General features: G+C 39.4%; 2 protein-coding genes across 39 annotated transcripts in view; one reads left to right on the plus strand and one right to left on the minus strand.

The window, feature by feature from the left end:
• The window catches only part of LOC111246304 (uncharacterized), a 54,952-nt gene extending 46,812 nt beyond the window's left edge, over positions 1–8,140 (minus strand). For 8 of the 27 annotated variants that reach the window (XR_015324800.1, XR_015324799.1, XR_015324798.1 and 5 more), the window contains exon 1: positions 2,502–2,899. Coding sequence is in view for 14 of the 27 variants with exons in the window: in XM_086985003.1 (XP_086841129.1) it covers positions 2,502–2,618 (117 nt within the window). In the remaining 13 variants the exon portion in view is untranslated. Of the gene's footprint in view, positions 1–2,501; positions 2,911–4,805; positions 4,945–6,583; positions 6,723–7,976 lie in introns of those variants that run through there. The other 19 variants (XR_015324797.1, XR_015324793.1, XR_015324792.1 and 16 more) reach the window with 10 other exon arrangements.
• On the plus strand, positions 4,957–20,076 carry LOC111246306 (uncharacterized). 12 transcript variants are annotated; one of them, XR_015324804.1, is made up of 4 exons: positions 5,005–5,094; positions 5,961–6,183; positions 8,694–8,801; positions 18,770–18,910. XR_015324804.1 is itself a non-coding variant. In XM_022795675.2 (2 exons), the coding sequence occupies exons 1-2, from the start codon at positions 5,077–5,079 to the stop codon at positions 19,727–19,729; spliced, it is 978 nt and encodes a 325-aa protein (XP_022651410.1). In that variant the 5' UTR covers positions 4,957–5,076; the 3' UTR covers positions 19,730–20,076. The 12 variants fall into 12 exon arrangements, 4 of the variants coding, with proteins under 4 accessions (XP_022651410.1, XP_086841133.1, XP_086841131.1 ...); XR_015324810.1 differs by having other exon boundaries at positions 8,694–8,744; positions 18,770–18,903; XR_015324805.1 differs by lacking the exon at positions 5,961–6,183 and having other exon boundaries at positions 5,001–5,094.
• Positions 20,077–27,598: the final 7,522 nt, after the last annotated feature.

Consider the following 27,598-nt stretch of genomic DNA (forward strand, 5'->3'; position numbering starts at 1 on the left):
ACCTTTTTTTGGGCTTTGTAAGTTGTTGCCTCGTTGTCTTAAAAACGCATAAGATGCAAATCCTTCTTCAGGCTGGCAAGAAGAGGCCTGCTGACGAAAGCGTTTGCCGTGGCCTCATAATGTCTAAACGCTATCGTAATTATGCTACCATTTGATCTGACGTTATTTTAGAATTCTGGCTTTCAGACATATAGTTCTTGTAGTCATAGCCGTTCTAGTTTTAGTATGGCTAACAAGTTGTCACTGATCCGTGAACTGTTCTGATGTAAAGCGGCGATAATAACTTGCGAAAAGGCTTCAGGACCAACCTTGTTATTCTTTCGTACTTCAGTTTGTCGCCATTGTGGTACACACAGTTTTATCTACAATTTATCCGTTACAGCAAATCATCACCTCATCGTCTTTGCCTGACAACAAGTGTTGATACTAGAATAAATTTATATGGATATCCCAACAGTTTTTGATGATGGCATATTGTACATTCGCGATTTAGACGCGTCTGTAAAAGTCATATACTATATATATATATAATTTGAGGTAGAAGTAACGACAGAACCTAATGTCGCTGGATAACCGAACCGGGTCGACAGTTACTTTAAATTTTGCAAGCTGTAGCGTATACCTATTTTCGTCAAAAATTTTAGGTAGCACCGTACGGCGACAGATTCAAATGCGATGAGGGTAGAATATATTATAAATTACTTTCTGATTGTTTATTTTTTCTAGGCAATTTTTAGCTTTGACCAGCTTTCAGTGAACCATGATAAAATACAGTCTCAGCTTTCCTACGAAACTTTCACGACAACGAGAGATGAAGATACAAGCAAGACATGTTTAGATAATGTAGTCAGAAAAGCAGTTTTATCAACCTTTCACGAGTTTCAATAAATTCCGCTAAACATTTGAGTCCGTTTAGCATTCAGAGGCGGCAACGAGCACCGCCTAAAAAGTATCCATTATACCTATCTTGTAGATAAATGAGCGATTCGAGCCACCGCATTGAAGTCGGCTCTTCATTAAAGCCAAAACTGAATGGCCTAATATACTTTTATTTAATCGAACGCAGTTGGATTAAGTAAGTTAGTAAGTACAATTAAATTGATTTTCGCTAGAAAATAGCCTTTTTTCTCCGTTCTCTTGCATCGTTTTTGTCTAACGGTTATCATCAGAAGCTTCTGTCTGTTTCCCTTTTTCCCAGGCAACGACTTGTATTGCAGGTAAATAATTTCACGAGCATAGACACCATTAGTGCGAGCGATAAAACAGCAGTGGCAGTTGCCACGCGCGAAAACGTGGACTTCGTTGTACCAAACGAAGGGATACATTATTCTCAGAGACAACGTCGCAGTAATATCGGCGTCTGTCAGTTTTGATTTTGCTAATAGACACAGAATCTTCAAAACGGGTAGCTCGTTCCCAAGTGACTTAATTATTATCGAGTGAAGAAGTGCTCCTCACTGGATGCGTAAACAAGGAAAAGAGCTTCAATTAGGCGCACTCTAGTTCGAAGGGTTACCTTGATTTTGAGGAACTTATCGAGATACATCGATTACGACACATCTCTATCGTAGAGCGTCCTCACCTCAGAAGGAAAATTAAATATTTCTTTTTTCCACATAACGTCACCGGTTAAATTACGTAAATGTAAGTCGGGACAGATGCATATACGTCTGTGCAATCTTAAGGAATACCAGAGGTAAAAGAAAAAGAAAAATTTTGTCTACAGATAAATAATAACAAGGAACTCAATTTCATTCACTTGATTTATAGTATGAGCCGAGTTCATGTTCTGCTAAGCCTCTTTATGCAGCTCTCTTTATGCAGACTCTTTATGAAGATTTTCGCGACTATGACTGATAGATATTTTGATTCAACTGTAATCTTTTGTTGACTGTAAGAATCGTTGTCCTTTTCTCATTTAACTATCTGCTCATAAACGTGTTTCACGAGTTGCCGCCAAATTACTTCTGGTCATCTGTTTTCTGTAGCCCCATTATTATGTCATAGACATTGCAAGGTATACCTGCCGGATTTCTGGCGTACGATCATTGCAACAACGCGTGATGAAGTAAAAGTTACGTGGGTTGTACAGACTCAGGTAAATATCGGAGGCGGCGCAAACTAAATATGTCTATTGCTGAGAGTTATCATAGGCGGTTCTTTACTATATCGTTCGGTAAAGCAGCAAGCGTTACGCAAGCCCTCAATGAGTGTGTCTTGGCCTTATATAAGGATCCTCGTCCTTCATCGGGATAGGCACTAGCAAAATCTGTTCGTGCATGCACGTTGGTATCGTTCAAACATTACTATTCTATCATCGAGGCTAGCAGCTATAATTAGCCTGTTAGAAGCTGTAGTTAATGGATAGTTAAATGGAACCTGGCAGACTGGATTTTTTTTCTCAATAACGCTATTACTATGATTGAATTTAAAAGACTTGTATGCATTTTGACCATTTTCTCGCTTTTCGAAATTCGCTTTCTGATTGATAGGTTACTTACAATATGTTCCTCTGTATATTCGGATAACCAAACTTCGACGCTCCCTGCTGCCAAAAGCGAAAGGAGAATCTGTGAGCCAACACGAAACGCTTCTCCAAATACAATTGAAGGTATCATCTTCCAACGTAAGGTCGTACAAAGGTTTTAGATGACTGATATATACATACTTTACAACTGTGACACATACGCAGATAGTGTCTCGCGTACAAAAAAGGACGCGATACTTACTTCGAATGTTAAATCTTTTAAACATCACAATACTGTTATATTACTATAGAAACAAGCTGCCATGGGCACCAGCATTCGCAGTCACAACGGTCTGCGTTATTTGTATATATTATTTGCAGAATTGTTTTCTTTTTAGTCCGAGAAAGACAGCAGTCTAATGTGATTGGATAATGGTAGGGAGAAGGTACACAGGAATACAGGTACAATTATCAAAGCTAGATGTACGTACACAGATGTGCAGTCACCTGCGACGTTCTTCAATGAAACGTCAAATGTGAGCTTTGATGCCATATTATGTATGTATCAAATGGCTATTTATGAACAAACGGTTAAATATGTGTTCTAATAGATTGGAAGGAGACGCTTTGCAACGGCTTATTAATGTACGTCTCGGTGGTGCTGCTGCTGCTGCTGCTGCTGCTGCTGCGAACAACGTTAAACATAGGGGCACCAGGTTATCTGGGTCCGAATCGAGGCCAGCTGTCTAATGCCCAGCGGCCTAAGCACCGGACGTACAGAAAAAAACACATGTTTTTTTTTTGTCTGACACCTATTGGCTGCGGTTATTTCTACTGTACATAAGAAAAATGCATTTCGCATGAATTCGCAGATCCTATGCAATGGAAAAATTGTATGCACCCATGAAATTCTGCGACTCTATTATTTTAGACTTTTTGTTAGGATAACGGTAGCCTCATTTAGAATCCACTAAAGCTAAATTTGCACCAACCCTAAAACCTTTCTACGCAAAATTGAAGAAGCCCAAGGTCATCTGAGATTAAGTGCAAAGAGGCCGAGTGCGTTTTGATATATGATTTGCCACTCTCAACCCAAAAACAGAGATAAGGTTCGATTAAAAAGCCTAATAATATTAGGCTGAAAGGTTCCCATAGAACAAAAATTTTACCAGGCAGAGAGTGTTCTCTATCGAGAAAAGCATCATTTGCTAAAGGTATTTCAGATCTTTAGTTATTTTCTTGTCAGAACTTTGCCTTGGGCGTTTGCCAGCACATCAGTGGAAAGCAGAGGGTTATTAATTTCTATCATTTAAGAAGGAATTTCTATCAGTTAGGGCAGGTTCCGCAGCTCGTTAACATTGGCAATTTAGTGTCTTTATTCCCCCTTCAAAAAATGTACATATTTCAGTTAAATCTCTGTACGGTCCGTCGGAAAATAGACATGATCTATCGTATGAAAGATCGTGTGTTGACGTTCAAAATAAACTCGCATTTGTTAAGGGTGTAACAGATACTACTCGGACTATTTTACCAGAAAATGATTAGTGACGGTCTTTGCGAACAGCGTAGTTAATTAAGTGCAGTAAACATCATTGTTCCAAACTTAGTTTTCGTAAAAACGGAGACTTCCACTGAATTGTTGTCATGCTAAAACAGCTTTGTCATGCCGAGCCGCAACTCTTTTCGCTCCGTTATTCTGAGCATTTGTCAACGCGTAGACGAAACAAGAGACTATTTTACATCATAAAGACTGATTGTAAGCATTGCTTCAAGTGGCGGTGGTTGAATTCGTTAATCGCTCAACCATCGAAAAGTTGGCGGGTTACAGGTCTAACTGGCGTTCTGTCTGACCCGAAACGTTCTCTCGGCTTTCTCTAGTGCAAAATGCGAGTTCTTATGTAAGGGGACATTTTAAGACTGAGGATGCAGGAAGTTTAACACTTGACAAAATTTTTCGCGAAGTTTCAATGCTGTCTGGTCAATGAATATTCTACGCACAGTTTGTACATACAATCAACGTCATGTTAGTGCAGAACATAATTGTGACGTCAAAGTAAAATTACAAATGGCGGACTACGCTACTATGAGTGACACTTCCTACCTTGTTACAGTTATTATTCATCCTTATACAAATTGTGTTGATTATGTTAAGGCCAATTGTAGATCTATTAGGCCATCGTATCAGTGATAGAAGCAGCATTTGTCCTACTGTATTTATATTCCCTCTTATCTGCTCGTCGTACGGTCTGCAAGCTTTTTAATAAATGTCCCAAATCCCATTCGAGCCGGCGGACATTATTCGTAACTTAATGTTAAATTTAGCAGCGTGCAAGCGTACCGTCATTTGCTTTAGATGTCGTGTTCGACCGATGGCTGAACCGCAGGCCATCCTGTTGAGTGCCTTCACGCAATGCGTTTTGCGTAGGAGCCACTGTAGATAGTGCGCTCACCTGTTATGGCCATCCTTTCCCTTTTTTATTCCCTTTCCAAGCAGATATAAGGGCAGCTGAATGGCACTGTTTGTCATCACAGGTAGCCCACAGGGTTGAAGGCTATCGGTCAACCAGGCCAAGCTACTCAACTGGAACAACAGTGAACGTAACGGAATTATGATGAGGATATTTCAAGTAAGTAAGCATGAATAATGGACTGTAATCTTCAAATACGCCAGTACTTGTTATGGCTTTTAGGATTAGCCAGCAAAACGTGTGCGCGCATACAAACGGGACGGCGTAGTCCAGGTGCCCAAAGGTATCTCAACAGGCTGCCAGCCTCGTCAGTAGGACTAAGCCGCAAAGAGGAAGATTCCCCAGAATACGACAGTGTCAGTGTAATAGCAGTGCGGAAAACAACTAATTAACGGACCTCACTGGAAAAGAGGCTGTCTAAACGCAGATCCAGAATAACTGCAGGTTCTGCGAACAGTGGATTTTGTTCAATGTGAGCGGATCTGTAAACGGTGGCAAAATCAAAAAGGCAGCCGACCACTAGAGATACACGCCATCTATTCACAGGCACAGCGACAGGTCACCTATGAATTACCCTGGACAGAGAAAACATTGATCTACCCAGAGTGAGACGGAGAGGCTATGTCGAGGCCCGTACCCTGTATAAGAGAGAGCACCAGCAATGTGTTGACAAGATTTAATCTTGACACAAAAGAAATCGTATCATAAGTGTACGCTTAGTAAGCACATTCGCTATTTTTTTTTCAGAGATAATGGAATATAGTACATCGTTAGATTTGAGCAACGAGCGATTTCCATTCAAAGTACCACCGTATGACATAACCGGCCATTTCTTGTCCACTGAGCAGTACAACTAGAGCTATTTTACCTTTATTATTATTTGTTTTTAAGCTGGTCTACTACCAAACTGCATACCCTTCTTGCGAGTTTTCCAGCCGATTTTTTGTACTTAGCTTAATACGCGATGTATCTACACCGCTCGAATTGTCAACTTATCTTTTTCCAATTTCACTATACACATCCAGGGTACGCGCATGATTAGCACTGGGAAGCCCCGAGTCTCAGCTTATTAAAGATGTCTCGGTGGCTATTCAGGATCGATCCATCGGAAAAGTCAGCTTGAAACGCAACAAAGACGTGAATCAGGTTACGATAGAAACGCGTGGCTGTGTACAATAAGAAAGACAAAGGGTCTGGTAGAGTTTTGTATGCTGAGATGGGAAGCAAGTAGGCCTACAATCGAATACCGTAAGTGCAGAGTTTTTTGTTGCTGTTGATCTATTGATATAGCTTACGTATGTAAGCTTACAATTCGTCGGACAGCCTTTATCTTCTAGTGCATCGTCTTCGAAATCTTAAGGTACATAAGCGTCTGCACAATACTACATCACCGGAGTATTGCCTTTTAACGTCTGGATAGGTTTCCGCTTTTTATTCGGAGTTATTTCTTAGTGGTCAAGATCGACACATTGACTTAATACTAGATACGTAGATTACCTGTTTCCAGTAAGCACACGTGTCGATCTTTAAATTAATTAGTATTTGTTTTTGTGGCAATGTTGTTTACCAAAAACAGGCGACTTGAAAGCTACGGTAAGTTACGACAACTAGTCTAAAAAGCTCAGAGAGATATGACGTGGCACAATACCTGATAGTTGAAGCGCTTCTCAAAACACGAGTAGACCCGGAGCTTGGCCCCCAGGCCGCTTTCGTTTCCTTTGCGAGTCAATCTTTTCTTAAATTATAGGCATGAATCTGTTCTGAGACTCGACTCTCTCGTTCCTTTCCTGTAACAGTATATAGAATTATGTTCAACAAAAAGCTTCGTTAATTAACACTTTCTAATAAATAATTGCTTTTCGTTTACGAACGTATTTGGGAAGCGACGTTGTCATGTATTGTATGCACGCCATTATGGCGGCAGATCGCAATTGCAGAACATCGCGATGCTGGGTTAGGTAAGGAGCTGTACATACTATGAAGTGTGGAGTTCAATTCTTAGCTGAAGTTAGACCAGCTTTCTCCTTAAACTGCTTTACAAAAAGATGGCAGTAAACTTTTTCTACTAGTGCTTAAAGTTCTCAGTTCCGTAAAAAAACAATTCAGGTTTACCGTCGAGCTATCCACTCTATACGACATCACGTATACGTAAAGATTAATCGAATTAGAAAGGAGAAATGACATGCCAGCCATTAGCACAGAGCTTTATCGTGCCGTGACGAATTTCATTTATATACTTTTAATTACATCTCTTTCCGTGACCTTGAACTGACCAAGGAACCCTACAATGGAACCATCCAGCTATCGACAAAGCCGCATCGTTGTAGCCGACAGATATATCAAAGAAACCTTGTTCATAAACGTTCTGAGCTAAATATTTCAAGTTCTACATCCGGCGCCGCGGTTGTAAGTTCTATCAGATGTACCTTCGATATGAAACAGTCCTGTCAAGCCCATTACGGGAGCCAAAGAGGCAGGATTTTTATTACCGAATCTGTTCTGCTTGTGGTACCTTTCTAGATTTATTGCCCACCACTGAAAAAAAAATAAGGCCTGCTATACGATATGCCTGCGGGCAGTGATCATAATAACCCGAAATTCAAAGTTGGATCTTGGAATCAAGCTTCGTCTCCATATACTTGAAAAGTCACAGCTTGATGTCCTTGATGCTTCTTTCTGTAGTTTTACAAACAGCTAGTTGCCAAGATGGCCAAAAAGAGCGAAGGTATTTATGTCGATAGGGAAAAAGGCCAACACCATGGCTAAAATAAGCGGCGTGTGACTCGGTTGTCGATGATTTTTTCCTGGAAGAGGTATTGATTGATCACCTTAGGAAGTTTCCGTTAGTGGACGATCCTAAGTCGTAACATAGTTCTAGAGGGATTAGATTAGCTTGTAATTCTGATTAATGACAGAGTTTTTTCTAATTTTTTCGTATGCAAGGTTTCCAGCTTATTTATTACAAATAATCATAAGCACTATTCTCGAACGATGTGGGTTGCTTGTTTTTTAATGAAAAATTTTCACGCCACAATCCTTACCTCATAGAAGTTTCGAATTTCAAGTCAACTGTGTCCTCAGTTCTTTTTCTCCCTGTTCAGTGCCGAGCCTCTACATGTTCTTCGTTTTCAACTACGATTTCCTTTGAAAGAATGGACAGTAATAGACAATAAAATGCCCATTTGTAATGACAGACCTCACCAACCTTAAGCTGTTAGAAAGCCATAGCCGAATAACTTATCAACTTAACTAGTCTGAGTACTGAAATGCGTTGGGTCAGCTATATAATTAGTCCTCACCTCCGAAACGAGCTCACCCCTAACAGGAACCTGTTTTCTAACCTCGGTTTTGTCATAATGCCCTATCTTGATTTCGACAAGTACACGCGCACACACACCGCTGTTATTGCATTTGAAGCAATTTATACCAAACCAATTAAAATTAGTGTGACATTAGACGCTCCGCTTTAAATCCCAGCCTATATGGAAAGTAACCTAACTATTTTTACGGCACTTTTTAATATTGAGATAACGATATTTTTGGCTTTTGACCAACGCCGGTAAGGACCAGCGCTATGGTGAGCCCGCTTGCTCGTATCGAATACAGATATAATTTATTTTCTTCACGAGTGCTTCGATTATTAAGAATAGGAAAAGTAAGAAATAAATGTATTTCAAATTAAATTAATAATGATGTTACTGTATGATGTATCGGTGGAACAATATGTTCGTTTTTGACAAAATACATTTCTATTTTAGGCTAATGACGATGATGGCCTATGATTTACCTTCGTGGTATTCAGTGAAGAGGTAAGAAGGCCACGAAGTGCTGGCGTTCTTTACAACAGAAGATTATGCACACCTGGGGTACGCCTTTAATATCGCACTGTAGCAACTAAGTCGACTGAGTGTTTTTCCATTATAGGTAATTCTAACAATAACCAAAATACACCCGAAAAAAGCGTGACCTTAAAGCAAAGAAGGAAATAGTAAAGATTACTCCCCCACTTGGTCTTTCAATTGGGTTCCAAGGTTAACAGCCAAGAGGCATGTGATAGTTACTGGAGTCCCGACACTGCCGCTAGAATCGTTTCGCTTCGTGAACAATTGGTCTACCTAATTTTGTGATTACAGAAAATTGTTTCTAGAAAAATATAAGAAATGCAGATAGAGATTCTAATGTTTCTACGCTACGTAATATAGTAGTGTGTCGCGTTTACAATGTGCTACGTAAAGCGGCATATTGACAAACTTGACAAGAGTATCGGACAGTGGATCGGCAGTAGATTATACGAGGCCACAAAATATTGCAAGCGGAAAAGCTGAATGCGAATAATTAACCCGAAGGGACAACTAATCCACGATTTCAAAGATAAATAAGCAAAAGGTGTTGAAGTTGAGTCTACACAAAACTGACACGTTGGAAATTTTTGAGCAACAGATCCCGAAGGACAAACACCGCCTTTAAAAAGAGGCCTTGAATAATTCTCCATAAGGCTCATACCGAGCAACAGCAAATATGTCCGATCACCAGGTGATTACAAGGTTTGCTTGTTAAAAAAAAAAAAAAAAAAAAAAAGCTTTATAACAACAAACACATAAAATGCTCTATCACCCTAAAAAATACACATCCGCTCTATTTAAAGCTCGAACGAAGCTATTCAATGAAAAAGCAAAGATGAATACGCCATAATTAGAACTATAGTATATATATATAAAATAGGCATATTTTGCAATTTGTTAAACTATCAATAGAACACTAAAAAGTGAACAAAGAAATACGTAAAAAAAGCTGTGAGAAAATAATCAAACTTCCATGAACACATTTATCCTGATTAGGTAACTGCAGCAATAATTCAGAACTCATAGAAGTAATCTATGGATTGCAGTAGCAATAACTGTGTATAAACAGAAGCCAAACAATCGTTAAATCTAAGTTTTATAAGGCGATTAAAAAATTAGGAAAATTTGGTTTTTAAAGTAACTTCTATCAATAATACCTACTTCGCAGAAACGATAACCATTCGACTTAACGTCCTTGTACTCTAAAAAAAGAAAACTCTGCAACAGCTATTTGTAATTGCAGAAGTAGTTAGATTATGTGTAGTTAGATTAAGAGCTTGTCTTTAAAAGTTGTTCGTTCTAATATTATTCATGAATTTCTTGTAAATTTGGTCTGATATTGTACGACAACAGCCCTATATTTCGTTATGTGCACAATTCATGCAATCCCGTCTAACACGCACAGACTGTCAGACATCTAGATACATCGTAAAGGCGTCACAAACGCATTTTAGCACTGTATAAAACTTTATTCGACAAAAGAACGGGACCTTTGCTTTGCCGCCCGCTTTTGCTAGCCCTTGATGCCAATAGTTTCGTCATCATTTGCCACGACTAGTACTGGAACTGCGGCTAGAAGTTGGCTGTTGGGGCAAGGTCATAAGCATGGTCGCCTGTCTTGTATCATTACTTTCACACCAACGACTGTACCCAGAGTGGCTTTCTTGCTTGTTTACCGCCTCGACGGATATTTTCCCTCACTCATAATCATGGCTTCGGTCTTATGCGTTTTTCGCCGCGATTTGTTTTCTGCTAGAATAGGAATGTATTCGCTACTGACGAACACTGTCGGAAATTAGTTACGCTGAACTAAAACACGCAGATAGGGACAGGCGTCGGCCGATCATTCACAACAATATAGGGCGATAAGCTCCATTTACGGCCAACTGCTTTGATTAGCAGCGCCACCACCGTTATAAGCTGTATCAGTAATAGTGGTAACGGCGATGGTGGTGGTAATTTACCAATCGTTTCCTAGTGTCAGTGTCAAGCAACCGTCTATACGATCTTGATACGAATTTAACTTATTACGCGATGCTGCCGAAGATATCACTCGTATTGTCTCATAATGTCATAATGTGAATGGTAACTGATTACAAAACAGTTTACACTACGCTAATATACTATGACATTATTAAAGCGTTCTAATACTTAACCGCTATTTTGCCCTGCTAGGTGCATCGTTCATTTTGTGATAATATCTATATCTCTATTGTGTATATTAGAAAATGTGTTGTCCATCCGTGCGTTTCTGGTAAGGCAGAGTGCTCCATTTAAACGATATGTCTATAATAGTTTCTGTCTTCCAACGTTTTCTATTCCGCCACGAAAACAAGGCCAACTTATTCAATGCGGCTCTTCGTCCTTTAAGTTCCCGTTATCGACTCAAGTACTATCTAACGGTACAGTTTTACGAGTATATCAACAAGAAGGCACTTATTTGGTCACCTCTTTTTATTTGGCCGATATCGGTTTGCTTATAATCTCGATTTGGTGAAAGCGAGCGTAAGGGCAAAGTATTTTTAGTAAAGCGTAGCTTCTGCAAGAGATAGCAAATAAAGGCGTTTGGTCCATATCTATGCAACTGGATTAGATCGAACGATTGTTACCTATCGATTTAATTAATTTCTATTTAATGAATGGCTATTTTTTCGCATCTTTGCACATGTCACACATGTTTGCACATTTCGATATATCTACAAAGCTTGAAAAAGGATAGTTGTGTCCTACGATAGCAATGGAAGTACGCCTTGTGTTCAGTGTGCTCTTTTTCCCCCAATAAATTTCCACTGCTCCTGATAATCGTGGGCCACCTTCCACTGTTCTACTCTCACAAGAAACCTCCAGCCAAAAATCGATGAGCATGGAGCGAAGCTAATGAATGAATCTAGTACATATAATAATAATAAATATAAGGTATGAATTTTGACTTAATATAAGATCCTTAGATCAGTATTCATTGTTCCTTATTATAGATATTTTGTAAAAGGTTTAGATCTAAGTGTAAGGTAAGCTTAATGTCGCAAAATATGTTTTGCACTACGGGATCCATAGCCACTGAAACCCCGAGCCTCGGAATCTTGGGCCACTATTCGGAAGTACTGGGTTTATGTTTCGGGCATGGTTTGCAGGAACCGGCTGTCTAGACGTGACAGACTAAGACCATTGACTCAGTTAGTGTCCAGTCGAAGGCAAGAATCAGAAAGCTAATCGGAAACCACAATTATCGGAAAACTGTACTGAATGAAGCCATACGCTAACATTATTAAACTGTTCTCAAAGAAGGAACAACAATGGCTATCTGACAGTTAGACAGCTTAAATCAACGAAGGTACGCTGAGAAAGGTCGCTGATTAGGAGCTGTGTGAAAGGTCTGAAGGATTCAGTTCAATCTACAGTTATACGTGAGTGAAAAAAACGACATGTTTTGGGAAGGTTTTCCACTCGTCGTGCCGGAAAGTATGATCGACTTACCACCAATTTTTTTTTAACAGAAAATCAATTCTACTAATGTAAGTGCATAGGCACCGTCGTACAACAAGGCCTAAATATCATTTTTTGGCGGCACAAAATATGCATATAATCTATCTAGTTGGTTCGGACCTGATGTACTCTGTCTGAGCTGACTAATCCGCCGCGCTCTACAGGGAGTCAGCATTAAGGATTTTTTTTACTTCTTGAACTTGAACTATGTTAGAAACAAACTGCGTAGCAGTCGCTGAGCCCTTTGATGTTTTATCTGAAAGCGTGAAAGGTTTATTTTTGAGTCTGCTTATGCTTTGATGGCCATAGTGCCGATGCGTGGTCTCCGAGATTTGTGACCGTACAGGTTTGTGAAACTGAATCTCGGTATTGCTGATTATGATAGGCAATACGGCAATTCACAAGCATCGAATTCTCACTGTTACCAAAACCGTGAGACGGCGTCGCAGTTTGTCAATCTGTCCATTCATTGAGAGTTTTGAGTTATAAGAAAAATATACCGTAACAAGAAAAAAAGAAAAGCCTAAAACTGAAACACAATAAAGTTTTGAGTTAAAATATGGCTTTATCAAATAACTGTGTATCAAACAAATCCTAGGTTTAATTATCCTTGTGAAACGCTTCGATGTCAATAATTCACTCTGTCACAATCAACCTCTTTATTGCGGAAACAAACTGAATAACAGAAATTAAAAAAAATAATCTTATTTAAAAACAGGACATCCAAGTATTTGAACTTCCAATCCGAGAAATGTCGTCATCTTAGAATAGCCACAAAGGATTGGCTCTAGTAAAGCTAGAAAAGCTGTAAGTTACGTATAGTAATAGTACTATAGCCTGGCTAAAAACCATCGCCATGAACCGAGTTGAAGTATTTGGAGAGGTTTAAATTTTATAATTTTTCCTAAAATTTTATAAAGGTAAAATTAGAACGATGATAACGTTCTTTTCTCAAACTGAGCTTATACATAAAAATACTTCGATTTTTTGAGGTCATTGGAGTGCTTGAGAGGGTTCGAACACATAAAGGCAATATAGATTAAAATCTACCTGACGCAGCCGTTGAATACAGCGGTTGCCACATGAGGAAAAATATATCTGTATGCTCGCCAGTGCTACTGAATCTTATTTCAAAGATAAGATTTGTAATGATTTATAATTTTAAAAGAAAATGTCTCATAAGGACACAAACTTCTGGCCCGGCCAGACCGCTATGTCGTTTATGTCTCGTAGTGGTCCGAATGTGTCTGCTACCGTTTCGTCGAAAGGAGCGCGCCATCCTCCTTGGTGGTTGATCGGCAGTCTCGTGAGTATACAAAGTCGCCTACATTCCTTGTTGTATATCATTTACTGGTAAATGCCTGTCTTAGTAGTCTCGAGACCAAAGCGTTCCTTTGTATGCACCTGAACATTCAATCTGAAAATAGTCTGAAAGGCACTTAGCTGAGTTTTATGAAAGTTTGATAACCCATTAATCTACCCCGTAAGCATGCGACGCAACATTGGTGACCTCAGGAAATATTGTTAGTCATTATGTTTGCTCTTTTGCCACCAAAAATATATCTTCCATATTTTACGTTTTTTAGGCCGACATTGGGACTTTTTTTTGTGTGCCACATCTTTCTGGTATATACTAGGACATTGGGTAGATTAGTTCTGCTTATGAACTTACTCGAGCCTATAACAAAGGTGGCAGAAACGACAGACTTCTACCTTAAAATGAAAATAAAGTCAAACTTCAGTTATATCTCGAGTATCAGCGGGCATACATATTACGTCAGAGTGACGTTTAGTTAATGCAAGATTGTGCTATCTTATATTTTATATAGCACTTTAAAACACAAATAAATTCTGACAACAGCCGTGCGTTAGGCGATATTGCTAGATGTCAACCCATTAAAGTGTCGCTCAAATTTGCCCTACACAAGAAGTTTATCGAAACGAAATTTTGGACAAAAAAAACGTTTCAAGAATACAATGGCTACGAAGTTCAACAGAGTACCTTTCTTTCAAAACCTGCCTCTAAGCTCTGTATCAAAAGTCCACGATTGTTAAAAACTGTCTTTTGTACTATTTTGATCGATTTCAAGCCCTTTGAATCTAAATCCTACTAAAGATATTCCGTATTGGCTCATGGAAATCTCCTTCGGATTTTTGGAGGCTGCGTCGAAACAAGCAATGAGGTAGACAGTCGATTTCAGGCAAAAAAAGAAAGCTTGTAATGTCTGTGGAAATTTGTCTTGCGTTAAGAGATTGGACAACAGTTGTTATTTCTTCAAATTGCAAAAACAACAGACTGTTTTCCGGCTTAGTGAATGTATAGTTTTATCCTAGAAAAAACAAGCTTTCTTCCACTAGCAGGCATAGCTGCCATGAATACGACCCAACAAAGTTCATTCAAATTTATAATACGTAGAATACACTTTTTAAGTGTTCCAACGATTGCACGACACGTATAACAAACTGTGTTTTGTAATTCTTTGAAACCGTCTTGACAGCAACTGCTAATCCACGATCGAATCCTTCGCAAACTTGTCGACCCTGAGGAACGCTTTTTCGGGTTGTCATCGACCGCTGCGTGAACTATGCTAATTAAAACGTCAGAGCGCACTAGGCATCATGCAAATACGTAGACTCTCGAGCCCTTGCCATGTAGAACGAATCGAACCGATGTCACCAAATGCGGTAAAATTAACCAGCGTAAAAAATTAAGCGGCGAAGTTAACCCCTGAGTTGAAAATCGAGTGAGAACTGAACGTTAGGTCGACACTGGTCATCGGGGCCGCGTTTACAAAACTCCAGGCAAACTCGAGGTTTGGGGCTTTATATCTCAACGTGTCCACGTTCGTTGTTTGTAAAGCAAGAATGGGGGCATTGTGTCTCACAGTGTCCTCGTTTTTTGCCTTGGTAGCACATATGGGCCTTCACGAAATCAGTTCTTCTCACCGAACCATTCCCAGCTCTATTCGCGAGTCTCAGTATGCGCGGACGGACCACGCTATCGGCCGAATATCAGCAAAAGCGGCCGCGTTGACGTGGTTAGCGAAACTGTTGTTCCAGTGCGCTTCTTTGATAGTCCTCAAAAAAGTCTTAAAAAATATACGATAGCTTCAGCAAGCTCATCAAACAAAGCTATCGACGTCCTCTCTTTTATTATAGACGAGTTAGAAGTGGCCTCTCGTAGGACAGCTGGGCCTTGAATTGCGTTTACGTATCTAAAGTAAATGCTAACGTCGCCTCGTTTGATAGCCTCAAGCCAAAACCTTGCCGACATAAGACGCAACCCAAAGAAAACAAAAATAGTGCAATCGTCCCTGGACATGCCCCACAGGTGCCAATTGCAGGATTCATTTTTTGGCACAAAGCTGCAACCGGTTTAGTGTAATTTAATCGGCATCAGGCACACTTATATATAAATTGATCTGTGTCACATTTATTTAAGAACTAAGAGATTATTAAGATTCACGGCGCATATGTATATATATATATATATATATATATATAGGGTAAAGTGTCTAACAGACTTTTTCTTTCTACGTCCAGGCTTGTTTCTAAGACTGTAGCTGAACAAAAACAGATACTTCAACGAAATTTTTTACATGTGCTAGAAGTTTATTTACCAATGACCTTGCTTGTTCAATATAACGACCACTTACAGCGATGACGTTTTAATTCAAGAATTAAACCGCTCATCCTTAGAATATTGCTTTATTATTTGCAAATAACATGCCAACTATAAGCGTGCACGAAGCAATATTGGCAGACGTACACTAGTTAAGGCGCCCCTTACATGCATCGAATAGAAAAAAGCCCGGCAGATTTAAATTCTGGGCAAATAACAGGCGAAAGCTCTTAACAATACAACGGCTAAAAACGATTTATATATAATATGTAAATCAAATTAAAATCTTCTAGCCAGCATCCTGTTAAGCATCGATTCTCGTGTGAGCGATATGCACTCAATCGGCACGAACGACCCATTAAACAGGGTGATAATTGAGATCTACATAAGTTCGCGTATTTGTATCGTCATTTGCCAAAGGTCGGCTAAAGCTACATCTCCGGCCCACGACACGATATCGTGCTAATACTTTTTGTCCTGTCGGATTGATCAGCTTAACAGTACAACAGAATGTATTCCCTGAAGAAAGTATTACATTAGAATACCAAGAAAGGTTCAAAGTATCCCTTTCTAGTTTTTTTCGACGAAAGCCTGTAGATGGCGCTACGTTACGCTTAGTAGGAAAACCTGGATAATTTTTTCTACAGGATAAAGCATCCGTGGTGGGCAACATTTTGCCAGTGATGCTGCTCGTAACAGATCTGGCGCTCTGGCGATTAAACAAACATCATTGGCAAACATCATTTTTTTAGATCTTATTCATGGGAAGATAGACAAAACCAATATATAGTTGCTAGATTGGTTTTTGCCAGTAGTAATTGTTAAGAATAGTCTGCGCTGGTTCCTACTGGCCATCATATGAAATATCCTATTCCTTGATGTGTAATTGAGGCTAGTTTTTTTTGAAAATGTTTGTGGTTTTATTGAAACTGTACAGACATGATACCTACAATAAAGAGTTGTATATCAGGTGATTAAAAGGTTTGCATTAGATTTTTTCATTTCACGCCATACAGGCATTGAGAGTGAATCCTTCAAAATGGCTTATTTTGGTACAGCCCAAATTTCATTGATTCTCTCTAGTCAAACGTCGCTTTTCAAATCATTCAAATCAATGTGGAGTGCCTAAAGGTGACTGTGACTATGAATCGGAGATAATTCGTGAATGGATGGGGATGGATGAATTCATTTTACATTCATAGGCCCCAAACTGAGCCATTGAGCGCGGTTGAGTCGCCGTCTATAAAACAGACCTATCTAAGTGACTCGAGTGTTTTTTTTTTTAATAGATCACTCTTCAACCCGTTACGAAAATCAATTGAAATAGGATAATCTGAGAGGATCTGCTTTGATCTGAGAAATGTTTGAGTTTAGTTGGATAGTGGTGCGTACTTGAACAATATACAGTGCGAAATTGAAGTGTCTACTATGTGATGTTGGAAGAAATCTTGGCAGTAACACGAAAAAACTTCGGTCCAAATTATCTGAAGCCATTTTTAGCGTGGATCGACTATATATTGTATCTAAAGTTCATCGATTATTTTAATTTGTCACGGAGCCAGTGCGACAATATTCATGTGATCATACTTGACGTTCATAACTAAAAAGTTTTCTCGAGGTGGTCACGTCATAAAACGGCTATATCAGCAGCTAAATGACTAAAAATTACGTTCGAAATGCCTCGAATCCCTCTGCGTAACGCATCTAATCTAGTATATAACCGACGGTTCTTTAAATCTCAAGGTAATCTGGTGAAGTGAAGTATTCAAATGAAGAACCTCACCGAGTTCTTCATTTGAATATTAAATGATGTTTTACGTCATGTCGTTTTAGGTATCGCAGAGTGTATTGAAGGAAATGTTTCAAAAATTATAGAACATTCTACGACACCTGCCAGAGATCAGTATGAAGCCTTTCAGTAGGAGCCTCGTTGCACCGAGGCACGAATTTATCGCGGAACAGCAAAACAGTTATAAAAGTGAATATCAGATATCAAGGGAAGATGTACGATGTGGTGAGAAGACTTCTCCGATTTTCAAAACGACAACCAAGATGATTTTGTTCTTTTAAGTAAATCACACAATCTATCCATATAGGTTGATGAAAAATCAATACTAGTAATATGTCAAACTAAAACGATTTCCGATGAATCGATCTGTTAATTTTAAAAATGAAATACTCAAATATAAGCCTTACTTTTTGGCCGAAAACCCAAAGGTATCTGTATCTGGCTATATACGCTTGTTTAGCGCTAGCCAAACGTCAGTTGGATTAGAAACACATGGAACATATAATTGTATCGTTGAATATTATATCGTGCCGTAAACTCGATAGAGTCAACTATCTTTCAGGTTTAGAAGAAGAAAGCACCTCTCTAGGTGTGTTAGGTTTTTCTGTGAGCCTGCATTAGATAATCGAGGTAGCGCTGATCAATCACAACGCATGTTTGATACTAACGAGCAAAGGTGACATATTTTGCCGGTGTCAAACATTACAATTGTTGGCCATCACTAGTTGAAGTGCATGTTGGTTTATTATTAAGTGGGCTAGCTGAAAAATTGAATGTGTTTCAAATCTTGAAAAGATACTTTATAAAACAGGACCGCGTTGTAGTTTTTCCAAACTGGAGGTCATTGTAAAATTTTAAATTTTGATGTAGCAGCAGCATCTCCACTAGTTTTCGCACAATAACATATTTTTTCAATTGATATTATGTCACCCTCGCACAAATTTTGTCGTTTAATGCACTTTGCAAGCTAAAACGTGTTTTTTTTTCTCTGTTTCAGTGCTATCTGTAAAGTATTTAGTATGCGGTTTACGCAAATACCTTAGCATATGTATTTTGTTCAAGTTAATAATTTCGACTATCTTTCTTTAATGTTTACAGGTCTTGACTATTGCGATCTTCTCATACCTCGTCGTCGGTCAAAAAAATGACAAAGATGATGATAAATTCTCTATTGGACTAGGCGTTCTCGCCCCCTCCTACCGCCAAAAGGTGGGTACTGGCAAGGAACTTGGGGCGCAGATTGATTTCAACGCAGAAGGCAAAGGATTCTCGTACACCGTCAGCCAAGGAGATCCCAGCTCAGGCAAGCCATACAGTTCTATACAGATCTCCCGGCCAGCTCCTGCTGAAGCTCCAGAATCGGCAACACGACCAGTTGCATTGCCGGCACAGTATCAACTGCCGCCGCAGTACACTGCTCCAGCTCCCGCGCCTCGTTATATAAATACGCCTTCTGTAAATCAAGCCTCGCAGCAACAGTACCCGCAATATCAGCCCCCGTCACAACAATATCAGCCCCGTCCGCAACAATATCAGCCTTCTCCGCAGCAATACACGGCTGCAGCTCCTCAGTATAATGCCCCAGCTCCGCCGCCACCTCAATATACCCAACCAGCTCCTATTCAATACCAGTCAAAAGAACCGAGCACACAGTACGTGCCGACATCGAACCCAGGGGTACAATACGCCCCTGCTATAACACCCCCATACACGTCTTTAACACCGCAGCACAGGTCATCAAGCATCTCGTATCAACCACAACTGCCAGAAGCTAACCTGCCACAGGTTGCCCCTCAGCCATTCGGAGGACCGACGTCTACGGCAGCCTTAACTCAATTCCAGCCACGTTATCAAAACCCAGCGTCACCTGCCTATCCGAATGCACTCGCTGCTCCCCAAACCTACAATGCGCCTTCATCAGCCAGCCAGACTCCTGTAGCTGCACCAGACTACATTCCTTCTGTTCAAAACGTTAAGTACCAGTATGGATCCGGTGCTGAGCTAGCTTTTGCTTCGCAGTTGTCCATTTTTGGCCAACAGAATGGTCGTCTAAGTTGAATACCATGATAGGTAGATAATGTTAAAAAAGACCCTTCGAACGTACTGTACATACTCGCCTGAATATCTGTTCCACCGGCAAAACATAGCTACAAAGTATCTGTTCAAATGAATTAACCTCAAAGGCAGTTGTTGCGAGGTTACAGCATCCTTTATCATCCTGGTGTGCCATCGCTATTGTCGTTGCTTGATAAACACAGAATCCTTCATTAAAATTCCAACAAGAAAGAGTACAAGTCCCAAAATAAAGGGACAATGCATTGTTCCAATAAATATAACATTTTATGTTATAATCATGGAGACATCAAGAAAATAAAGATATCTTTGTTTGGCTTGTGAACCAATAAGCAGATTGCGTCAATTGAGTAATATTAGTAGTTTAATACGCAAAAGCCGTCATATTACAATATAGTAGGTACTTTTCACCAAAGACTTACGTAGGCTGAAACAACATTCAAAAACTGCATAAAGACCGGCTCTAAATAAGCTTCACGATGTGAACGAGTCGATAGTACCATGCAGTTTTATGAAAAGTTATTTTCAATTCTACTGATTTATTTATTAAAAGCGGTAAAACGCGCTCTGGTAGGCAAAATCGTGTGTCACTCTTGACCCTTCTCTCTCCTTTTTTGCAGCGAGGCCGGTCAAAGGAAAAACACCTAGAATTTCAAAAGGCATAAGGCTGGCAGACTACTTGCCTGCGCCAATAATTCGTCAATGCCTCATAGGTAAAACCCTTGGGCACATGGATCTATATAATCCAAAGTGCTACACTACTGAGGTTCTTACAGTGTGATTAAATTCAATAGCTACTTTTTGCCACTGAGCCAAGGCTATTTTTCAATACGGGAAAATGCAGGCCTACAGTTGAATCAGATGACTCGTAACCCGCTAAAAGCCTATTCTACTTAAGTGTTAAGTCACATCTTGGCTAACTGTGTACTATTCAGGTCCACCCTTAAGCCCTTCGTAGTTGAAATAATTTTTTTTTTATTTTTTGGATAGTTGGTTGCAACTTAAAGTGGCTTGCTAAGTTATACACAATAGACACAAAAATATAAAACTTACAACTGAAATTGAGATAAAAAGCTATATAAAGCATAAGTAAAAGATAGCTAAGTTAGCAATCCCTTATGTGGAATAACATATACAACCTACACGATAACTAAGGTCCAACAATTCTGCGATGGTTGCACCGCAATATTGATTTACAGTCGTGTAAAAATTATCATAAATAAACGAAACAGCATTTTTTATTCTTTAAGGAAGAAATCTCATTAAGTAGGATTCCCCAATTGGTAGGATTCTGTAGGTTGATTTATCTTGATGGTGCCGACATCGATTCAGCCATTCTTTAAAGCATTACAATGCCAGTTTTCGTATATTTGGCTAAAGAACTATTTTGTGTATCTCTCCGAGATACTACCACCGTCTGTGCTGTTATTTAGCTGATAGCTTGACTATGATCTGTCGGTCCCGTGGATGCCCGAGTAGAACTTCACATCAATACGGTATTTTTAAGAGTTAGACGAAAAAGTTGCAATGTTGCATTTGGTATTTCGCCACGCAACGTACTCCTCCAGCATTTCCTCTGATGTAGTTGTTATCTCGCGCTATCCCGGGGCGATACTAATTTCGGGCAGTAAAAATAGGGAGATGACGTCTAAGCAGAGAACAAACTCTAACGACCTGGGTCTGATCGTAAAAACGCGACAACATGAAGCGTTCGGCTGTAGAGGGGTAAAGTTAGAATTGCCATGATGTTAAGGTTGGGTGTTGCCTGTTTAAGTTATTAGCGACTCTTTCACGTAATTAGAAAACTAGTGTAGACTCAACGATACATGTTCGAAGATAACATGCGCTCTTTTTATATATAATATGCGGTAAGCTTCGTAAATAGAGAATATAAACACGTACATAACTTCACTGACTGTGTTCGTGTTCTTTTTGTCCGTACGCACAACGGTACTACTAAAGATGCCTATCTCTAGTTACACAACTTACTCGTAGTACACGAATGCTTCGAACCCTACATTTGTAACTGTGTACTTAGGGTTGCATAATAAGACAGTACCGATCGCTAAACAAATTAAGGTCGAAGCATAACAATCTCCTCTCTTAACAAATATATCGTCGTATTTTCAATACTACACTGCTTTATCGTTTCCTTTACATAGCCTGTTTGGCATTGACATAGACAGCAGAGATCTCACGTCCTAGCTTTCCACGACCTCAATCAAATACCCAACGTCCGCCTAAGTTAGTAAGCATTTGCTAACGATGTGTGGTTTTTTTTTTCGATTTTTATGCCTTCAGACCTCCCAGGACCGTTCTCGTCACCCATATTTTTTCTGCTAGAAAATCTGCTCGAGTTGACGTGAGCTCAGGAATCGAACGGGTGTTCCACGCAACGCTTCGGTCTGTTCCTTTATTATATATTATTATTTGTCGATTTGTTTTCAAGCTGGATTCGCAGCTAAGTCAGCTAGAAATGCTGTTCAACTAGATCAACTATTAACCATAAGCCAAAAACTAATTTGGCTGAGAAACGGTCTGTCCGATATCGACGGTAGGTGATGAGACACCACGGGTGCTTTGACCTACATTACAACATTATACGACCTGCAGATTCAGTGATTATAATAGGCCAAACTGGGCCATGGACTGCCAGTACTTATTAGTGGCTAATACCTAAGTGGCACTAAGATCACACTAGCACTTATTGATCCGTTTTATATTAACAGAGCGTATCCTATTCATTAACCATTGAAGGTCGCAGAAAAGATGTTTTTGCAGTCATCATGATTCACCCTATGTCAGATATCATAAATATCTGGCGAACGTTCTAAGTTGGACGCATGAAACGCCTGTTTTCCCATTTCTACATTACTAATTATGTGAGTCAGGCTATATATTCAAAAACCTATGTACTTTCATAGAATGCACGAACGTCTCAGGAACGATTAGACTTGCCATTTGCTATCAGAAAGTCCATGTGTAAATGTTGGCCCGAAAGCAGACCTGCTGGCGGCCGATAGATTTCGGTAACATGAATGAAAAGTAGCTTAGATAAGCTAGGATTCAAAGAGAGGCAGTGGCAATCGTGTAACCGAGCGGCTTAGGCAACGTGAAGTAGTGAACTACCATCTGAAGTAACGAATGAATGTATCGTTCGCTGTTTCCAACCGGAACGCTGCAATATTGAACAATGGACAGCGGATTTTTTCTGTATGGACCTTCCTGTCATGGCGACATCAGTCCCAAAATCGGCGCGCAATTTAATCTTTAATCCGTTGATTTCTACGATTTGGTCGAAATGGGCAATTAAATAACCGCTTCCATGAACTGAGTGAGCCAGTGTAGGGCTAACCGCTCACTCACTTGTGCCTATTACTGGATTACTTCGAACATTTCGGTGGTAACGGCTCACCGTTATCATTGCAAAAGTCAGATCTCAAAAAAAAGATGTCACTGCTAATCAAATGATCAGCATCGACAGCGGGGAACTTCGCGCTAAAAACTAAGTCGACCAAGAAGATAACTGCAAATACGTATCTATGTTAAAATCTGGCAGAACACTCAAAGGCTGCCGCAGTATGAAAACGGAAATTGATTCGAGCCAATTTCGAGTGCACGAATGGCGGAACTATATCAAATAAACGACTGTAGACACAACAACCCGAAAAAGAGCAGACGACCCACAAAAATATTAGGAAACATGATGCAAGGCTCATGTTACTAGCTTTCAATAGATGAAGATGCCGATATAGTAGTTTATCAAAATAGGTCCAAAAAATGATATAAGAGACATGCTCATCTAACAAATGTGGGGTGGGGAGACGTGCTGGGCTCTGACATCTGTCGAAGACGTCGACATTGTCGAAGACATATGAAACAAAGGAATCATTGTCTGTAAGTTCTTTGAAAAAATAAACTCGAACCAATTTATGGCTTAACAATAACTATACTATTATAACATTAGTTGGCGGAACCCTCGGTGCGACTAGATTGGCCTGTGCGGTGTAAACACAGAAATACATCATGCTAAACTGCGTTCAGCGTGCCTTCAATAGCAAAGTTAAGTGTCATAGATATTCTTACATACAATAAAAGCATTAATGTAGCAGGCATTATTGAAAACGAAAGTTCTGCAGCAGTGTCCTTTTCTGGGATATTAAAGGCGACTCGGCAAGAAGTTGAAAAGGTGACAATGTCTCAGCTTTCGTAGATAGAGAGATAGTATGCGAGTAAATCAACAACAAGTCAGAATTTATCGTCGTAGGCCTATTCTTTCCAGATCCTCCAGTACAAATAATTGGTGTTTAGCTTGACTCTTCACACGAAACAGTTTATCGGTGAGCTCTACAGTGTGTGCGATGTCGAACAAACAAATGCTACATTGGGTGATTTTAATCTCCCAAGAATAGATTAGGACTCATGTCGCAATTTTGGATGAGTTGTTGGAGGCGGCGAAAGTGATTCTGAAGAAGCTCTTTCATCGTTTGCAATGGCAGAGGCTTTGCCCAGTTTGTATTAGGACCCCACGGGTACATGATAGCAACCTTTCAACAAGAATCGGTTGGAGTATCATATTATCCAAGCAGTATATACAAATCCTGCCCACTCTCACAAGTTATTTTCACAGCCCAATTACCTTTTTTTGTCTTAGAAAAACAAGATTAGAGGCTAATAGCAATTACAAATAGTATGCCTATCCTTTTCATTATTACAAATGATGAGGTTAAAAGTCAAACAGTGTGAGCGCATACCGCAATGGCTGAGTAGTTCCTTTGGGGACTGTGTTAACGTTTATGATACTTAAGATGGTTCCTTTTAAAACTTCACATATTCCCCAGAAGTCTAAAGAACCCCAGTAAAATAGATCATAATATTGTCTATGCGGCTCACTGCGTATTGTAGATCTAAGTTAGAAGCAAAGAGCTTACAGAAGATTTTGAGTGAACTAAAAAAAATTATTTACGGAGGTACGCTTCTATCTTTAAATTACCCAAGCACACAATTTACAAGTGTCAAAGTATTGAAATATACAAATGTCAAAGCGGGAACTGATACGCAAGCTGGATAAAAGCCATGTAGCCAAAAACTAGGTAGAAGTGTAGATTATTATCGTTCGTTTTTTTTCTAAGTTTCGTTTTTAAACTTCTTTGTTGAGTTCAGAAATTAGTCCGTGGTAAATAAATCTTAAGCCTGCATTATTAGCGAAAAACCATCTTGTAGTTCTAAACGGAGTAGACCCATCAGCTGAAAGCGTATATAGGTATCTCGAAAATTAAAGCTTACTGAGATCCTTGTAGGTGTCCAGTTAGCATGTACAAATTGCTTACCTATGTGCGTTCCATTGCCGTCAATATTTCGTCATACATTACAGTCGGGTAAGTCTCCAGATTCATTGTTCAGGCGCGCAATAATCTGGGCGGTGCACATGAGGTATTACATAGCACAACTTTCAAACAAAAGGCTGGTATTGCTAACCGCAGTGCCATACAAAATCATGAAAACTAACAGCAGTGCCGCTATCTATCTACGAAAGTGCGAATCAACAAGATCTCGTTTGCAAAAAACAATTTGCCTTCAGCTGCCTAGTAGCTAATCATTTGATAGATTTTGACGACTTCGATTTAAGTCCGTCGATTTGAGGCGTTTGAGATTTTTAAGCATAGAAATTGTTGGAAACTATACTGCGCTGCAAAATGGGACCTCGCTTTCTCTCTGGCTGGCATTGGCCGTGTCGCTATAGCTCTCGTATTTGGTCAACGAAAGCTCATCTTTTATATGGACCCCCACAGGACACTACTTATAGATAGGGACTTATAGACTACTTATAGATATATCAATACATTTTTTTCAGTTATTTCAAGTCCAATATGAAAAACTACTATACATGGTAATTATAAATGTATGACTTAGTATTTGCGATTGAATACTGCCACACGATGCAAAACACACTTGATCGATTTCCGAATTGGATGATCGAACTGAAGTTGCGCGACATTGTACTTCAATAGTTGACAATAAAGGATACAAATTAACCAACTGCATGCATGGCTTCAAAGCCCTATCCGGCGCTGTTACATAAACGCATAAACGTTTACACATTCAACATTCGTTAGGTGGCTACAAACTACGAGGCCCATGTTTCTACCAGTATAACGATTTCAAATGTTAGCGAACTTTCTCGTATTGGGAATGGGCCCAGTACCGCCGCCGCGTAATAGATTGTGCTTCATATCATTTGAAATTGGCTTTTTTCGTGCCTAACCTATAAAAGGCGAAACTGATTTGAACAAAAAAAGCGAAGGATGTAAACACCAGCACAATACAATATATGTTTATGAGATCTTCAATACAAATTAGGAGCGATCGTCTCTGGAAAATCATGACAATAATCTTCAAGTCGTCGAGTAGAAAAAGAACGAACACGAAAATTTAACGTAGAACAAGCAGTAAATAGTTCGGCTCGTTTTTAGCAAGAAAAAATTTCAAGCACAGCTATAAGGCAGCTAATGTCGGCGAGGCAATATGCATAATTGCGAAGTCGCAAGGAAAACATCACTCGATCAGACCAGATAGGGACAGCACCAAAACCTCGGGTTTTCGCAGACATCTATAAGTTCGCAAAGATGATTAAGCCCAACTAGGCAAAGTGTAGATGACAGAAACTTAGTTAAAAGAAAATTATCCGCAGAAGATCTATACATAAAACATTCAATAGACGACGCGACTAATACTAAGATACTCGCACGCAGACAGAGTTTAGAGGCAAACTTCGCCGTTATTCAACAGCGTCAGTTAAGGATGTAGGCAATGCTAATGATGTTTTACAACTACACAAAACCTTCCATTATATAAAAAATAATGTTTTCCCAGCTTATCTTATCCAGCTGTAAACGTTTATTTGCAACTTCCGTATACTAATCACAAACGTTTAGGTTTGATATCCTACTATTATTGGGCCTCCGCAGCAAAATCAGGTTGTTTACGCGTTCATTTGCTCTGTAAGCTCTGCCGCCAGTCAAAACACCTAAATACGTGCATTTGCTATTTCCCGTACATTATCAATACGCCAGGATTTCAATGAGAAAAATAATGCCTTTCTCAGTCAATCTGTCACGAACGTGAATACGCAAATTATGAAAAGCTCGCCTAGATACTAACTGGCCATATCTGAAAGCTCCTATTAAATTAGGACAGGTTTAGCTAACCCGTTGTGCATTAGCGAATTGTGCGTATACTAAGTTCAACTATGGCAACTTGAAAACGCTATATGATATCTATATTAGTAATCGTTTCAAAAGTCGGCTTAAAAACGAGTTCATAAGCTTAAGTTGTTCGCGATCACATCGAGATGGATACGAGATGTTTACAGGAAGAAGAGAAAAACGTAATTAAAGATATCTTTCAACTTTTCACACAGTTCTCTTTAACTGCATTTTGCTCAGAGGAAGAACTGCCAAAAAGCGTGTATTGAAAATGCAGGTTTGAGTTTTACCAATTGATCTCTAAAAACACTCGATGCTAATGGACCCAGCCGACGTATAGACCATGTAGTAAATACAGAACAGTTAAGAAATGGAATAGATATAACAAAGTTCGAAAATTGACGAAACCTCTTTCTGGCCGATTAACAAAACACTTCGCGATTGTAATATTCTTCATATACAAATGGAGCCTCGTAGGTCCTTACTAAACGCTAACGCATTCCAATAAGATAATATGCGATAGCTGAATCAAAAAGTTGTTTTTGTTCCTCACAAACGTAGTGCTATTTCAATCACCATAAAATTTATATGACAAATTCTAAAAAAATGAGACGTCCTTGAATGGTGATAAAATGAATATAACAGTCTG

This window comes from Varroa destructor, unplaced genomic scaffold, assembly GCF_002443255.2.
Source record: "Varroa destructor unplaced genomic scaffold, Vdes_3.0 BEIS01000003.1, whole genome shotgun sequence".
Lineage (NCBI taxonomy): Eukaryota > Metazoa > Arthropoda > Arachnida > Mesostigmata > Varroidae > Varroa > Varroa destructor.

What these genes read in the sequence shown, in the direction of transcription:
- LOC111246306 (XM_086985005.1), top strand. Translation starts at nt 13,432, where the DNA reads ATGTCTCATAAGGACACAAACTTCTGGCCCGGCCAGACCGCTATGTCG. An exon ending in GGTGGTTGATCGGCAGTCTC is followed by an intron (nt 13,567 to 18,769) that starts GTGAGTATACAA and finishes TAATGTTTACAG; the next exon opens with GTCTTGACTATTGCGATCTT.